This window comes from Oncorhynchus mykiss, chromosome 2 (genome assembly GCF_013265735.2).
Source record: "Oncorhynchus mykiss isolate Arlee chromosome 2, USDA_OmykA_1.1, whole genome shotgun sequence".
Classification (NCBI taxonomy): Eukaryota; Metazoa; Chordata; class Actinopteri; order Salmoniformes; family Salmonidae; genus Oncorhynchus; species Oncorhynchus mykiss.
In genome coordinates this window covers 94242795-94257794 of record NC_048566.1, presented here as the reverse complement: position 1 = coordinate 94257794, position 15000 = coordinate 94242795, and the positions used below count along the sequence as shown (strand labels likewise).

At 38.1% G+C, this 15000-nt stretch overlaps 2 protein-coding genes across 2 annotated transcripts in view; both read left to right on the top strand.

Annotated features, from left to right (window-relative positions):
- The window catches only part of LOC110500075 (troponin I, slow skeletal muscle), a 7416-nt gene extending 1039 nt beyond the window's left edge, over nucleotides 1-6377 (top strand). Inside the window, exons 2-9 of the mRNA XM_021577224.2 lie at nucleotides 814-845; nucleotides 956-959; nucleotides 1066-1107; nucleotides 1706-1837; nucleotides 2264-2353; nucleotides 2728-2898; nucleotides 3207-3297; nucleotides 3661-6377. Of these exons, the coding sequence (XP_021432899.1) occupies nucleotides 835-845; nucleotides 956-959; nucleotides 1066-1107; nucleotides 1706-1837; nucleotides 2264-2353; nucleotides 2728-2898; nucleotides 3207-3293 (537 nt within the window). The 5' untranslated portion in view covers nucleotides 814-834 and the 3' untranslated portion in view covers nucleotides 3294-3297; nucleotides 3661-6377. The remainder of the gene's footprint in view (nucleotides 1-813; nucleotides 846-955; nucleotides 960-1065; nucleotides 1108-1705; nucleotides 1838-2263; nucleotides 2354-2727; nucleotides 2899-3206; nucleotides 3298-3660) is intronic.
- Nucleotides 6378-14228: 7851 nt separating this feature from the next.
- The window catches only part of LOC110500060 (troponin I, cardiac muscle), a 10833-nt gene continuing 10061 nt past the window's right edge, over nucleotides 14229-15000 (top strand). The window contains exon 1 of the mRNA XM_021577199.2: nucleotides 14229-14354. The gene's annotated coding sequence lies outside the window, so the exon portion shown is untranslated. The remainder of the gene's footprint in view (nucleotides 14355-15000) is intronic.

The following is a 15000-nucleotide window of genomic DNA, read 5'->3' as shown; positions in this document are numbered from 1 at the left end:
AAAAGTGGTGTTATCTAGAACCTAAAACATTTCTTCAGCTGTCCCCATAGGATAACTCCTCGAAGAACCCTTTTGGGTTCGATGTAGAACCCTTTCCACAGAGGGTTCTACATGAAACCCAAAAGGGTTCTTTCTACCTGGAACCAAAAAGGGTTCTACCTGAAACCAAAAAGGGTTCTCCTATGGGGACAGCCAAATAACCATTTTTAAACAGTTTTTTCTAAGAGTGTATGGTAAGGAAAAATAGCAGATAATGTTTTTTTTCATCCAAATATTTCAACAACAAGATTTTTTCACTGTCAGCCATGTATTGTAAGGTTCTCTCTGCTATATTTCAACACAAGCCGCCATGTTCAACAGGGAAGCTGAAAGGAGAGTCACATTAAATCTGTTTCCTACCAGAGACAGAAAGAAACAGAAGAAAGAGAGAGATGGGAAAACAGCTAGATCATCCTCAGTGTCCTGCCAAAACCTCTTTCCTGTCAGGTCTTCTATCGACAGGCCTTCTATTGCCAGTCCTTTGACTGGCATAACCAAGGCCACAGCTGCTACTTGATGTCTATCTGGGCCAAAGGAAAGCACGGGAGAAATGTGCTACGCAAATATAGCCAGACAGGAGCTCTCACACAACCTTAGCCCTTGATAACAAAGGGAAGTATTATCCCATGGTGTGAGCACACTGACATTTTGTCCCCATCAAGTCCTATGAGACAACCAGGCCTAACTGTAATCATTAAATTATCTGTGGGAGATTACTGTATCAGCATAAATGTTCCATAAAGCTTGTAACGCTTGTTTGAATTGGTTCCTCAGGTAACCTGACCGACAGTAGCCATGTCTGAAGGGTGAGTAGTGACTTTAACCTCTCTTGATCCAAAGCTTGGTCAAAATATATGTCATGTACAGTCAATTAACTGCTCTTGTCTTATTGTTGTTTTACCAATGGTGGAAAAAGACCGGTGAGTACCTTGTCCTTTATCCACATCAACACATCTAAAGCAGTTGCTAATATACAGAGGTCACTGGTGTATATTGTCTATAGTGAAAATGTTTTGTCTCTTTCAGAAAAAGCCAAAGTATTCGGCAACACGCCGACTGCTCCTAAAGGTAGGTTTCACTCTCAGGCCTTGCTGTGTTGATGACGGTAGTAGGTCGATGACAGAATTCACAGAAACAAGGATTATGCAGATTAGTTATCTGCATGTGCCCCTACAATATGGATACACATTGAATCCTGAGTGTTAAAGACTCCAGGTCTTCAGACATGGACCTGCCCTTTGAATCCCTAGGTTGTCCCTTTATTTCAACTTCCTGGCTGCTTATTGGTCCTTCGAGCCGGATATGGACAACCAATATTTGGGGTCAACTGCTAATTTAGAATGGGAACAACTGCTCAGTTATAAAACAGTGGAAATGGTTCTACATGGAATCAAAAATGGTTCTACCTGAAACCAAAAAGGAACAGCCAAAGTACTATTTAAGGTTCTAGATATAACCTTTTTTTCTGAGAGTGCAGCTACACCTTTTATTGAAAATGGATTCTAATACATGATAAGCAGTGTTAACTTCAATTGAAAAGAGATGTTTACCTGTTTACCAAATGCCACATTAAAAGTGATTAACTGTTGGTGTAAAACACAAATCTGTATCATTCTGTGAGAAGGAAAATTGTCAGGGGTTAACTGCTGGTGTTGTCCTTCCTCAGACCAAACTGCTGAAAAAGGCAGGGATAATGCTGGTGGCTGAGTTTGCTGACAAGAAACGTGAAAGAGAGAGTGCTCTGAATGAGAGAGCCCCACCCCTCAAACTGTCTGGCCTGTCTGTGCAGGAGCTACAGGTAGGCCTTAATATATCTATAATACTTAATGTATCTATAATACTTAATTTATCTATAATACTTAATATATCTATAATACTTCATGTATCTATAATACTTAATATATCTATAATACTTAATTTATCTATAATACTTAATTTACCCATAATTCTCAATTTATCTATAATACACCATATATACTATAAAATATATTCCAGTATATCCATCCATATTAGGAGGTGGGTTAAATAGGCAGAGAATCCTCCATAAAAATATTTTACTCAACAAATCTGCTAATATAGAATTTATAGAATTGTCTATACACTACAAGTTCTTTATTTTGCAATTGATTGGCTAAATATTTTAAGTAATCTGTAATTTCAATAATATCATTATCTGTAATGTGTTGTTGGTTGTCTTTTCTACATGATATAATATTTTTTGCAGGACCTTTGTAAAGACCTACACAAAAAGATTGATATCGTAGATGAGGCACGATATGACATGGAAATCAAAGTGGGGAAAAATGATTTAGAGGTATGCTATGTTCTCTGTTATTGTGTTTGATATATTCACCCAACCATAAACCTGTCCACAATGATGACTCATCTTCTAGAATGTATTTTACAGTAATTAAATTATTACATTCCTAGCTATATTAAATAAAAAGTGATGAGAGTGTACACCCTTGTCTTGTGCCTCCATGAGAAGGAGTATTCCTAATAATTAACAGCAATAGCAATTGACTGATTGGACATGTGCTAGATAGTAAGATAGAAGTAAGATTGGACTTTTTTAATCCCTTTAAGGGAGATCTGATCTGATTGCACCGGCCATACAAACAACACCAATTAATACGCAACAAAAATATCAGACACTAAAAAGCAGCACATCATCAACCCTGTCCACAGATTAAGTCGCTGACCCAGAAGGTCGATGAGATTAAGGGGTCGAAGAAGCCTACTCTGAAGAGGGTGAAAAAGTCTGCCGCCGACGCCTTGTCGGGAGCCGTGGCCGACACTGGCAAAATGAAGGCTGACTTCACATCCGGCCTCAAGAAAGTCAAGAAGGAAGAGGAGAAGGTTTGTTTGTTTTAAGACAACAATGAGGTCTATGGTTGTCCCAAATAGCACCCTATTCCCTATATAGTGCTCACTGGTAAAAAGTAGTGCACTATATAGGGAATAGGGGTCAAAAGTAGTGCACTATATAGGGAATATGGGTCAAAAGTAGTGCACTATATAGGGAATTGGGGGCAAAAGTAGTGCACTATATATGGAGTAGGGTGTCATTTGGGATGCAACCATAATCTTCCAAGGGTCCATGAAAAACAGAAATCTGATAGTATTTTTCGAATCAAACCTAATAATATGACATCTGGTCTCCTCAGAAAGAAGAGGTGACTGACTGGCGTAAAAATGTGGATGCCATGTCTGGCATGGAGGGCAGAAAGAAGCTGTTTGATGCTGGAAAATAATCAGGTATTGATTATGATTAGCAACATTAGCTAAATTACACTTTAGGACATGTGTCAAACTAATTCCCCGGAGGGCCGAGTGTCTGCGGGTTTTCACTCTTCCCTTGTACTTGACTGAATTACTGAATTAAGGTCACTAATTAGTAAATAGCTCCCCTCCCCTGGTTGCCTAGGTCTTAATTGAAAGGAAAAACTCGCAGACACTAGGTCCTCCATGGAATGAGTTTGACAGACCTGCTTTAGGACAATGGAAAGTGTCTTTTGTACTTATGATGCACTTATGATACTGTCAAGGAGTGCTTAAATACTAACCTTCTTCATTTAATTATTATTCTCATCTCTAATCTCGATTCTAATATTATTGCAGGGTCATGTTGTACCACCATTAAGAGAGAAGTATGCCAAGACTGTAAGAACCCACAAAGAAGAGAGAGAGGAGGTCAGTTCTAGATGAGATGTGAATTTCATGTTGTGATATGAAATGAATTTTATAAAGAATCATGTCAACCATGTCAATTTTACGTGTGTGTCCCCTGTTTAATGTGATATGAGAGTTTGCTAGTTCACAGGGAATATTGTTGATATTATATATTGTAGATATGTTATAGATAGTTGTGTTATAAATTATGTGTTGATATAATCAGTTATTTATGATGTATTGGTAGTATCCCTTATGTAAAAAACACATGATTTCAAGTGGAAAATCACATGATTTCACATGTGAAATTTCCACGTTTTGCAGATGTAAAAGTGGTATGAACTATGTGGTTTTCGAACACTTCACATATGAGGATATTTCACATTCAATTTCACATGGATTTTCACGTGATCACATGATCTTTCACATGTGAACCAATGTGGTTTTGGAACACTTCACATGTGATTATATTTCACATGAAGTTTCACATGTGGATTCAAATGTTCACTTGTGTATATTTTTCACCTGAGATTTCACAGGTGATGATGCCCTGCATACAATAATTTGTCACAAAATAGTTGCAGTGTTTTCAACTTACATATTTGACACACATGATTATATTGTGCATGTTTATTTCAGTGGAGGTGAGGACGGCTCATAATAACAGCTAGAACCATGGAAACCATGTGTTTGATGTTGTTGATACCTTTCCACCTATTCTGCTCCAGCCATTAACACGTGCCCATCCTCCCCAAGTATGGTACCACCAACTTCCTGTATGTTTATTTATACAGTAGTTATTATTCAACACAACCTTCCTGCCATGCCACTATGTCTGTGTCAATGACTGATTTCACCTGTATTCCTACACGCTGGACTTTAAGTTAATCTTAGCTTTGAATAATACACTCAAGAAAATCTATTATATTTATCATAGTGATTCACCAACATCAGACAACTATACAGAAAACCCTCAAGTTGCTGAAATAAGTCAACTAAATCAATGATGAGAGAATAGTCAGATTAAATGATAACTAAAATCTTAGTTATGCAGGGATGTATTACAGGAAATGAATGTGTAGGGGGGTTTCTGAGAATGGTACAGACTTTGTGGTGCAGCAGAAGGATCAGCGTAGCCCAATTCCCAGTTGGGGTCATATTGAAAAGTCTACTAAGTGATCATGTAAAATGTAATAATTTTTCTATTGGTGAAAGATTTTTGCACTATTTCAGCTGAGCAGCGTACCATTTACCTTAACCCCCACTACCATTTCATTACTTCCCTAACAAACAAAACATGTGAAAGGTGCAGTTTCACATGTGAAACCATGTATGTTACATTTAGAGTTCATAATTTAACACCTACTTTTCACATGTGACGAGAATAACATTTTGTGAAATTTGCAGATTCACATGTGAAATTTGCAGTTCCACATATGAAAAACTTTCACATGTGAAAATTAAATTCAGCATTTTAATGTGAAAAACTTTCACATGTGGAATTGCATTTTCAATGTGAAAATCGAATTTGTCACGGTCTTCATCGTTGACTTCTATTTTAGGATAATATGATGATTTCACTTGCCCGAGGTCATTCATTATCCACCTACAAAACATTCTCAGTCCACTCCTTATACGTGTATGTGGAATAAGTACAAACTAAGTGTACGGTCATGTGGTTCACTAGCCTGTTCCGGTTCTGTATAGCAGAATGTATAGCCAACCCTTCTATTGTTGTCATGACATATGAGGCAAGCTGCATTGCATTAAACCTATATCTTACTTTACATTAGTCTTTCCCATCCCTGGGCCCCCAGTACCCCCAACAGTACACATGTTTATTGGGACCCTGGACTAGCACCCCTGATTCAACGGATCCTCAATGAGTTGAATGAGTTGAATGAGGTGTGCTTATCCAGGGTCCCAACAACAATGTGTTGGGGGTACTGGAGGTCCTGCATATGTGAAATTGCAAGTTCACATGTAAGAAATATTCACATGTGAACATTGAATTTGCAGTTTTACATGTGAAAAACGTTCAAATGTTATCACAGGTGTAGTGTCATGGCATCACATGTTGAAATTTGCATCCTCATGTTGTCACATTTATTTAACTTGAGATCATGTTTTCACATGTGAAATTCATGTGTTTTTCCGTAAGGGATTGTAGTTCTGTAGGTGGATGGATAACTGTCAATATCATCTGAATAGATATTTCAGGTCAGAGCCAGGAATGTGATGATATTAACAGTATCTGTACAGTATCTGAAAAGTTGTATATTTTCAGTTGATTTAGCAAAATAAAAAAAGACGATCGCTACTGAGAGAGTGAAGCCAGGTTATTTTGATGTACAGACTTGGTGTAGCCGACACACATTTCATTTGACTGAATATACAGACTTGCTGTAGGCTACATTACATTTGACTGAATGTACAGACTTGGTGTAGCCTACATACATTTAATTTGACTGAATATACAGACTTGCTATAGGCTACATTACATTTGACTGAATGTACAGACTTGCTGGTGGCTACATTAAATTTGACTGAATATACAGACTTGGTGTACACACTGCTACATTTGACTGAATGGTTTAAAAGTGATTTATTTATTTGATATGAATGTAAATGCCACTCCACTATTTAATAAATAGAGCTTGATAGTTTTGCAGTCTGGTGTCTCACTTTTTATTACTGTGGAAAGATGGCTGCTGCGGGTGTTTGACAAGTTCCAGAACAACATCCTCTCATCCCATCTAGGGCGGAACACTGTAGTGTAGTAGGGGACCTGCCATTGGGGACTGGGGGAGTTCTACACTCATGATATAGTGTTTAGATGTTATATCCTGGTTCGTCAGGACAGTGGGTTTATTTGAGTTGTCCACTCACAGGAGGCCATGACATTTGACTGAGGTCATAAAGTAGTTATCATGTTGTCTAGTTATCCTATTGTCTAGTTATCCTATTGTCTAGTTACCCTATTGTCTAGTTATCCTATTGTCTAGTTATCCTATTGTCTAGTTATCATATTGTCTAGTTATCCTATTGTCTAGTTACCCTATTGTCTAGTTATCATATTGTCTAGTTATCATATTGTCTAGTTATCATATTGTCTAGTTATCCTATTGTCTAGTTATCATATTGTCTAGTTATCATATTGTCTAGTTATCCTATTGTCTAGTTATCCTAGTGTCTAGTTATCATATTGTCTAGTTATCCTATTGTCCATTTATCCCACTGTCTGGTTATCCTATTGTCTAGTTATCCTATTGTCTAGTTATCCTAGTGTCTAGTTATCACATTGCCTAGTTATCATGTTGTCGACCAGTGAATAGCTCGCTCTTCCAGGTTTTCTTCCTGCAGAGAAAAAGGTAAGTTTGTTTAACATCCGATGTGGCATGGGAGCATGCTCTGAGATCAGATATCATCATATGAAGTTAATTATGTATCATTATGTACATGCAGGTTCATATTTCTTATACTATATTTAATATTAAAAATTAAATATTGAATATCAATATATATTTTAATGTGTCATATTCACAATTGACTAATGTCTACCATTGTTATGTAGACACATTCTGGACAAGAAAGATATATATATATATTTTTTTAAATCTTTAGATCTTTCTGAAATAGGGCAGATGTACAGTATGCCTCTCAAAAATATATTTCAAGTCAATTTCTTTGAACAATCTATAGTATTCAGGTATGGTCTGGTGCTAATTGTAAGGCTAAGTGCCTGCGTTTTAGCATACCATGACTTGAATAGTTCACATCTTTAGCTTCAGCTGCATGGGCATCACTCAACCAGAGGCTTGATATAGGAGAAATACATAGGGTTTTGAAGCTGAAACCGTATTCTATTCTACGTGCAGATGCCTTTGGCAATTAGTCCAAAAATAAAGCCATGAGTTGAGGCTACAGACTAATTGATCTGATTCTTAGGTTCAGATATGTGCATACTGTAATTTGTCTTCAATGCAAGGAAAATGTTAGTTATTTTAATCTATTAAATCTAATCTAAATTGTGGGCGTTTGGCAGTTTTTCAGGAAACAAAAGGATACTCCATCATGTCTGAGGCCTATGATTTGTGTGTGTTTTTAAAGGATATTTTTATTGCACACAACCTGTTTTATCATTAACTCATTGTTTATTTCTCCATTGTTCTCTTCGATCATGTTCTTCACAGACCGGGGCAAAAATCAATTATATCAACCTATCATTTCATAATTTTGTTACGCATAATTGCTGAAAAAAACCCATTGTTTTATGGTAAAATTATGTACATTAACTTGTCAGTAATGTCGTGTTAGGTATGTTTAAAAAAAAAATGATTATACAGTATGGAGAAAATAAGAAAATAGGAGATAACGAGAATCATAATTATAACAGACAGTAAACAAAAAAAAGAGGTAAACATGACATATAGGGATAATTCAAATAATTCTTAATTAACCTCTATGTTCACGTAGAAAAAGCAGAAGATCGCTGCATCCCGCTGACTGGCTCTAAAGCTATTTTTTCCCCAATGCTGAGTGGTGCAGCGGTCTAAGGCACTGCATCTCAGTGCTAGAGGCGTCACTACAGACCCTGGTTTGATTCCAGGCTGTATCACAACCGGCCATGATTGGGAGTCCCATAAAGCGGCGCACAATTGGCCCAGCGTCGTCCGGCTTAGGGTTTGGACGAGGTAGACCGTCATTGTAAATGAGAATTTGTTCTTAACTGACTTGCCTAGTTAAATAAATACTTTTAAAAATCCCAACAGCTATACAAGACACAAACACATTCAAAGAGATCTCAGGAGGCCTAGGAAATCAATTATATTTGTGATAACATGTCTTTATTTGATAGGAGATACTTAGTGGCATAAGTCATGCATTGTTATATTATAATTATTAAAATTCCTCCTGTTATTTCAGACCAAACTGCTGAAAAAGGCAGGAGTGATGCTGGTAGCAGAGAAAAAGAAGAAGAGGCTCTGAATGAAAGAGTTCCTCCTCTTAAGTTTTCTGATTTGGCTCTGGTTGACCTAAAGGTATGTCCCAGGGGTCATAGGACAATGGTCATAGGTCACAGGGGTTGATTGACTCAATCAATCATGAGCCTAACTGGAACATAATTGATAGGATGCAATACTTTGCCTGTCATCCTATCTAAGTTCTGCACAGGCACTGTGTAGAGAACTGCACCATAAGATAAATGTTGTAGACGAAGAGAGGTATGACATTGCAATGAAGGTGTCCAAGAATGACAAAGAGGTACTTATTTACATGTATATGTAAACATTTACATACACAAACTCTGTGGAAAACACTACCCCAAGCATTAACATTATGAATGCTTTGTATAGGCTAGGGTTTGTTATTTATATACCTAATATACTTTATTATGCTATATTTGCCAAAGATTGAGAATCTGAATCTGAAGATAGTTGAGCTGAAGGGTAAAAAGAGACCTACTCTGAAGAGGGTGAGAGTATCAGCTGAAGCCATGATGGAGGCCCTGCTGCCAGCCAATAACTACAATAATCAAATAAGAACTGTCTTATAAATTAGGGATATTTTAAATGATGACACCTATATAGATAGTTAGCTAGCTACTGAAACAGATTGTCGTGTTGCTATGTTTTTGGGGAATAACACTGCTTGCATCCATCCATCAGCCAGCTAGCTTTTCTTATGACCAGCACTGTCCAGAACTTGGGGAAACGCCTGCGCTCGTAAACTGTCCAGGACTTGCGCTCGTATGGCAGCGGCATCTACGTGAGACAAAACTTTACCGGCATCATAGCATCCGAATCGGTGAATCGTTGTGACATGAATTACGAGTGATGGTGTAATAACTACATATAAAATGAATGAATGTGTTAAATTATTAGGTGACGTGCAGTCATATTTAGGTCCTGATTGGTCAACAAGCTCATTTGGCGCGTCAAAGTGTTATTTGACGTGTATCTTTATTGACACGCAAAGACCCGAACGCTGTTTCATACTGTTCTTGTCTATTTACATTATGTATTATGTAATGTTTCATGTCTTGTGTGGACACCAGGAAGAGGAGATGCTGCTTTTGCAAATTACTCACAAATTACTCACTTACTTACTAATTACTTTGCTTCTTCTGGGTATTATAAAGTATTTTACTCTAGAGAGTACCTCAGCGATAAGCTAGCGGGTCATTGTATCCACATTCAGTCTCTCTTTATACTTCAAGGTCTCCTCAGAGAACAGTCAGTCAGCCATTATGTTTTTTTTTAACAACGTTTGTAAATCAAAGAAGACATGAGACACATATTAGGATTATTTGACCTTTCCAAACATAGTGACGGTCACAGGGTCAGGGTTGCTATTGTTCAACGATGTGTTTCAAAGAGGCCTGCCTGGCCACAGGCCCGAGAGGACGCCATTCCATCACTCACATACCCGTGGAGACAGACTGCATAATAAAGACTTTTATCAGGGATGTTGTGATTGACAATAGACACGTGGGGTTGTGTACCAGGAGTTTAGTTTAGTGTTGTGTGGGGCCAGGAGTCTATCCCGACCGTGTGACCTGACCAGGTAAAACTACGGATCACATTCAATGGACCTCTTTTAAGAAGATCTACCCAAAAAATAGTGTCGAACCCCTGAAAAAAGTGGTCCAATACCACAGTATATTTGCTGACTACTATGCTGACAGGATACTCATTTTCATTAGGCGCCACCTACTGTAACTGATAGGCTGTTTCACAGAGACATGATAAATATACAGGACATCAGAGACATTATAAATATACAGGACATCAGAGACATGATAAATATGCAGGACATCAGAGACATGATAAATATACAGGACATCAAAGACATGATAAATATACAAGATATAGACATGATAATATACAGGACATCAAAGACATGATAAATATACAAGATATAGACATGATAATATACAGGATATCAAAGACATGATAAATATACAGGACATCAGAGACATTATAAATATACAGGACATCAGAGACATGATAAATATATAGGACATTAGAGACATGATAAATATACAGGACATCAAAGACATGATAAATATACAGGACATGAAAGACATGATAATATACAGGATATCAAAGACATGATAAATATACAGGATATCAAAGACATGATACATGTACAGGACATCAGAGAAATGATAAATATACAGGATATCAAAGACCTGATACATGTGGAGGATATCAAAGACCTGATAAATGTGGAGGATATCAAAGACATGCTAAATATAAAGAATATCAAAGACCTGATAAATGTGGAGGATATCAAAGACATGATAAATATAAAGAATATCAAAGACCTGAGAAATGTGGAGGATATCAAAGACATGATAAATATAAAGAATATCAAAGACCTGATAAATGTAGAGGATATCAAAGTGGTTATTTCCTTTGTACCATTGACCTCACTTACTGCATTCACACAGAGAATGAACTCTGGCTGGGGTTACAACACATCAAAATCTGCCACCTTACACTAACACCTGTTAGTCCCACTCTAAATAAAGCACCGCTAAGATTTATATGGCTTGTTCTCAGGTCACAGGTGGCGGTCTGTTGTGTTGGCTAATTATCACATAAAGACACCTAAACGTGATGTGGTACTTCACGTCTACCTGTGGTGTCAAAGGTTGTTGAAAAGTGTGTAGCAGAACAACTGATTGCCCACCTCAACAACAGCCCCTTCACATTACACACCATGCAGTTTGGCTTCAGAGCGAAACACTCCACAGAAACGGCCAACTGCTTTCTTCTGGAAAATGTGAAGTCCAAGATGGACAAAGGGGACGTTGTTGGGGCTGTGTTTCTGGACCTAAGGAAGGCTTTTGATACTGTTAACCATGAGATTCTTGTTACGTTCCCCAGTTTATGTGTTGTAGTTTGTGTATTTGCATGTGTTTATTTCAGGAAATGGCTTCCTGAAAACCCTCAAGCAGCTGATTGGTCGACTCCAGGGCTAATTGGAGAGCTGACCCCACCCCCTCGTCAAGACACAGCTGTCTCCAGTTACATTCATTCTGAAGCTATATAAAAGCCAGTGTTCTGTTCAGGAGAGAGAGATTTTGGAGGTAGGGATTGCAGAGAGAGATTTTGCTAGAGAGATTTGCTGGGAGGTCATTGCAGAGCGATTGATTGTGATAGAGAGATTTGTAGGTAGGGATTGCTGAGTGAGATTTTTGCTGGGAGTTCGTTGTTGGTATGTTTTGTGAGTTTGTTGCTCAGGTAGAGCTTATTTGATGTCCTTTGTTAGTTTGTGACATTGTTTAATATCCTGTTTCATTTGTTCCCAGGGGGGAAGGGGAAGGCACCTTGGGAGTGCTTAGGCAAGAGGCCCGCGGGCATACATATACCCGTAGTATATTCACTGTCTAGGCACACTAGGTAAGACCTGGGCGGACCACCCCCTGTATTTTGGTTAGGGCACCAGGTGGTGATAAATTAGGTAAGTAGTGGGTAGGCAGGTAAGATAGGAGAGGGGGGGCTTTGAGATGTACTTTCTTTGCTTTGGTTCCATCCAGCCCCTTTTCCCCATTTTACCGTGTAAAGGAATAAAGTCCTTGTAAAACGGTACCACATTCTGCCTGTTGTCATCCTTACTCGCACCTACAGTCCATACCTTTTTCACTTCACAGAGTTTAGTTGTAGCAGGGTGTTGCGTTCCCTCTTCATAGAGGCGTGCGTAACAATTCTCATCACAAAACTGTCCAAGTTCAACTTTTCCTCTTATGCCTTGAGATGGAGGAAATCATACCTTGAAGGCAGAACTCAGTGTGTCAGAGTGAGCAATGAGCTGTCGCCCACTCTTAGCTATGATGTGGGCGTGCCCCAAGGGTCAATACTGGGGCCACTCCTGTTCAGCCTGTATATTAATGCTCTGCCTTCTGTCTGTACTGGGTCTGAAGTTCAAATGTATGCAGATGATATAGTGCTATACGTGCATGTAAAGAGCAAACAACAAGCTTCACAAGAACTCACTACTGTAATGGTCCAGGTTACAAAGTGGCTCAGTGACTCGTGTTTGCATCTCAATGTGAAAAAAACTGTTTGCATGTTCTTCACAAAGAGGGCAACAGATGCTACTGAGCCAGATGTCTGTGTCAGGGGAGAAGTTCCAGGTGGTATCTGATTTTAAGTACCTTGGCATCATACTTAATTCCAACCTCTCTTTTAAAAATAATTCAAATAATCAAATTCAACCTAGCTAATTTCCGATTTATATACGAAATTGTTTGACTTACAGAGGTAGCAAAACTGTAAACTTGGTCCAAACATTTTAAACAACGTTCCTAATCCAACCTAAGGTATCCTAAAACGTAAATAATCTATAAAATTTAAGACGGGATAAACTGTTTCCAATACCGGATAAAAACAACGAAGTGTTCACTCGCACCAAAATACTAGAGACCTTCAGAGTGACACTTACAAAGAACAGCCATACTTCTTCATTTCTCAAAAGAAAAACATCAAACAATTTCTAAAGACTTGACATCTAGTGGAAGCCCTAGGAACTGAAACCAGGTTCCTAATACATAGTGCTTCCCTTAGAAAAACATTGGGAAATACTATAACCTCAATTGTTTTTTTCCCTGGATGGTTTGTCCCGGGGGTTTCACCTGCCAAATAGGTTCTGTTATACTCACAGACATTATTTTAACAGTTTCAGAAACCTTAGAGTGTTTTCTATCCAAATCTATAAGGTATATGCATATCCTAGCTTCTGGGCCTGAGTAACAGGCAGTTTACTTTGGGCGCGCTTTTCATCCGGCCGTGAAAATACAGCCCCCTATCCCTAAGAAGTTTTAACAGCTTCTACGTGCAAGCCATAAGACTGTTGAACAACTAATCAAATGGCCACTCTGACTATTAACATTGCCCCCCCCCCCCCTTTGTTTTTACACTGCTGCTACTCGCTGTTTACTATCTATGCATAGTGACTTTACCCCTACCTTCATGTACAAATGACCTCGACTAACCTGTACCCCCGCACATTGACTCGGTACCGGCACCCCCTGTATATAACCTTGTTATTGTTATTTTATTGTGTTATTTTATATATTTTTTTTAACTTTAGTTTATTTCAAAAATATTTTCTTAATTCTATTTCTTGAACTGCATTGTTGGTTAAGGGCTGGTCAGTAAACTTTTCACGGTAACGTTTCTTGTATTTCGGCGCATGTGACAAATACAATTTGATTGGATTTGGTTGGATTTGATTGCCTAGAGTTGCTCTGAGACAAGTTGGTAGACTCCTATGGCAACTAACCATAGGATGCTGTAGGAGTCTACAGACACGCCACAAGGGAAGGTTTTAGAGGGGCTCTAACAATAAATGTTTAATGTTAACTTGCCACCAATGGGTGGCGTCAGAACCATGCGACAGACAGACAGACAGACAGCCCAAACATCCAAGTCCATATAAGTTGTTTTATTGCAGCCCTTTCCTGCCTGAATAATGTTTGTAAACGTCAGCAGGAGAGTGGCTTGGACAGAGAGCAGTCTATTTTAGTGAGCCATTCACACAGGGGTTAGAAACTATAAATCTGAATGATTTCCCCCCTATCCTCTCTCAGTCCCTCACTCTCTCCCTCTCTCAGCCTTTTCTACATCTTAAAGGTAGGGTACCTCTCAATGACCACTTTGGCTTGATATTAAGGAACTTAGTTTTTTATATTTCATCTTCTGTGTAGAATACATGTATTATATTGTAGGTGCACTATGAATGCAGGAAGAGTGTTGAGGAGGCAGAGGAAAACAGTATGGGAATGTGTGATTTTTCAGTATAGGTGAATTGTATTTATTTCTGGAGGTTCTGCCGGAATTCAGATATGAAATTGATGATATGATGACACATTGGATTAATATTTTGCCATAGACTGCAAGATAGTGTTAATTAGTTCACATGCCTTTAAATTAGTGGGCTATGGACTACACTGACACCTATGCAGAGACTCTTGTCAGTTACGGAGATAAACGTTAGCTCCTCACATTGTAAATCTTATATTTTCAACTAAATGTTTTACAATATTTATATTTTAACTATTTAAATATAACATTTAGGCACATTGCTTCTACTCTGCTTTTTACTTGGGAGCAAAAAAGAAACCAGCACAGCCTTTGAAATTGTGATTGAAATGTAAAATGTGTTGTAATGGTTTGTCATTTGGGTGTTACATGCTCTGACATTTTACCAGAAAATAATGATATGTGATATATAATAATATCTCAAAGTTTCTTTGTGTGAAATGTTGACCTTTGGAAT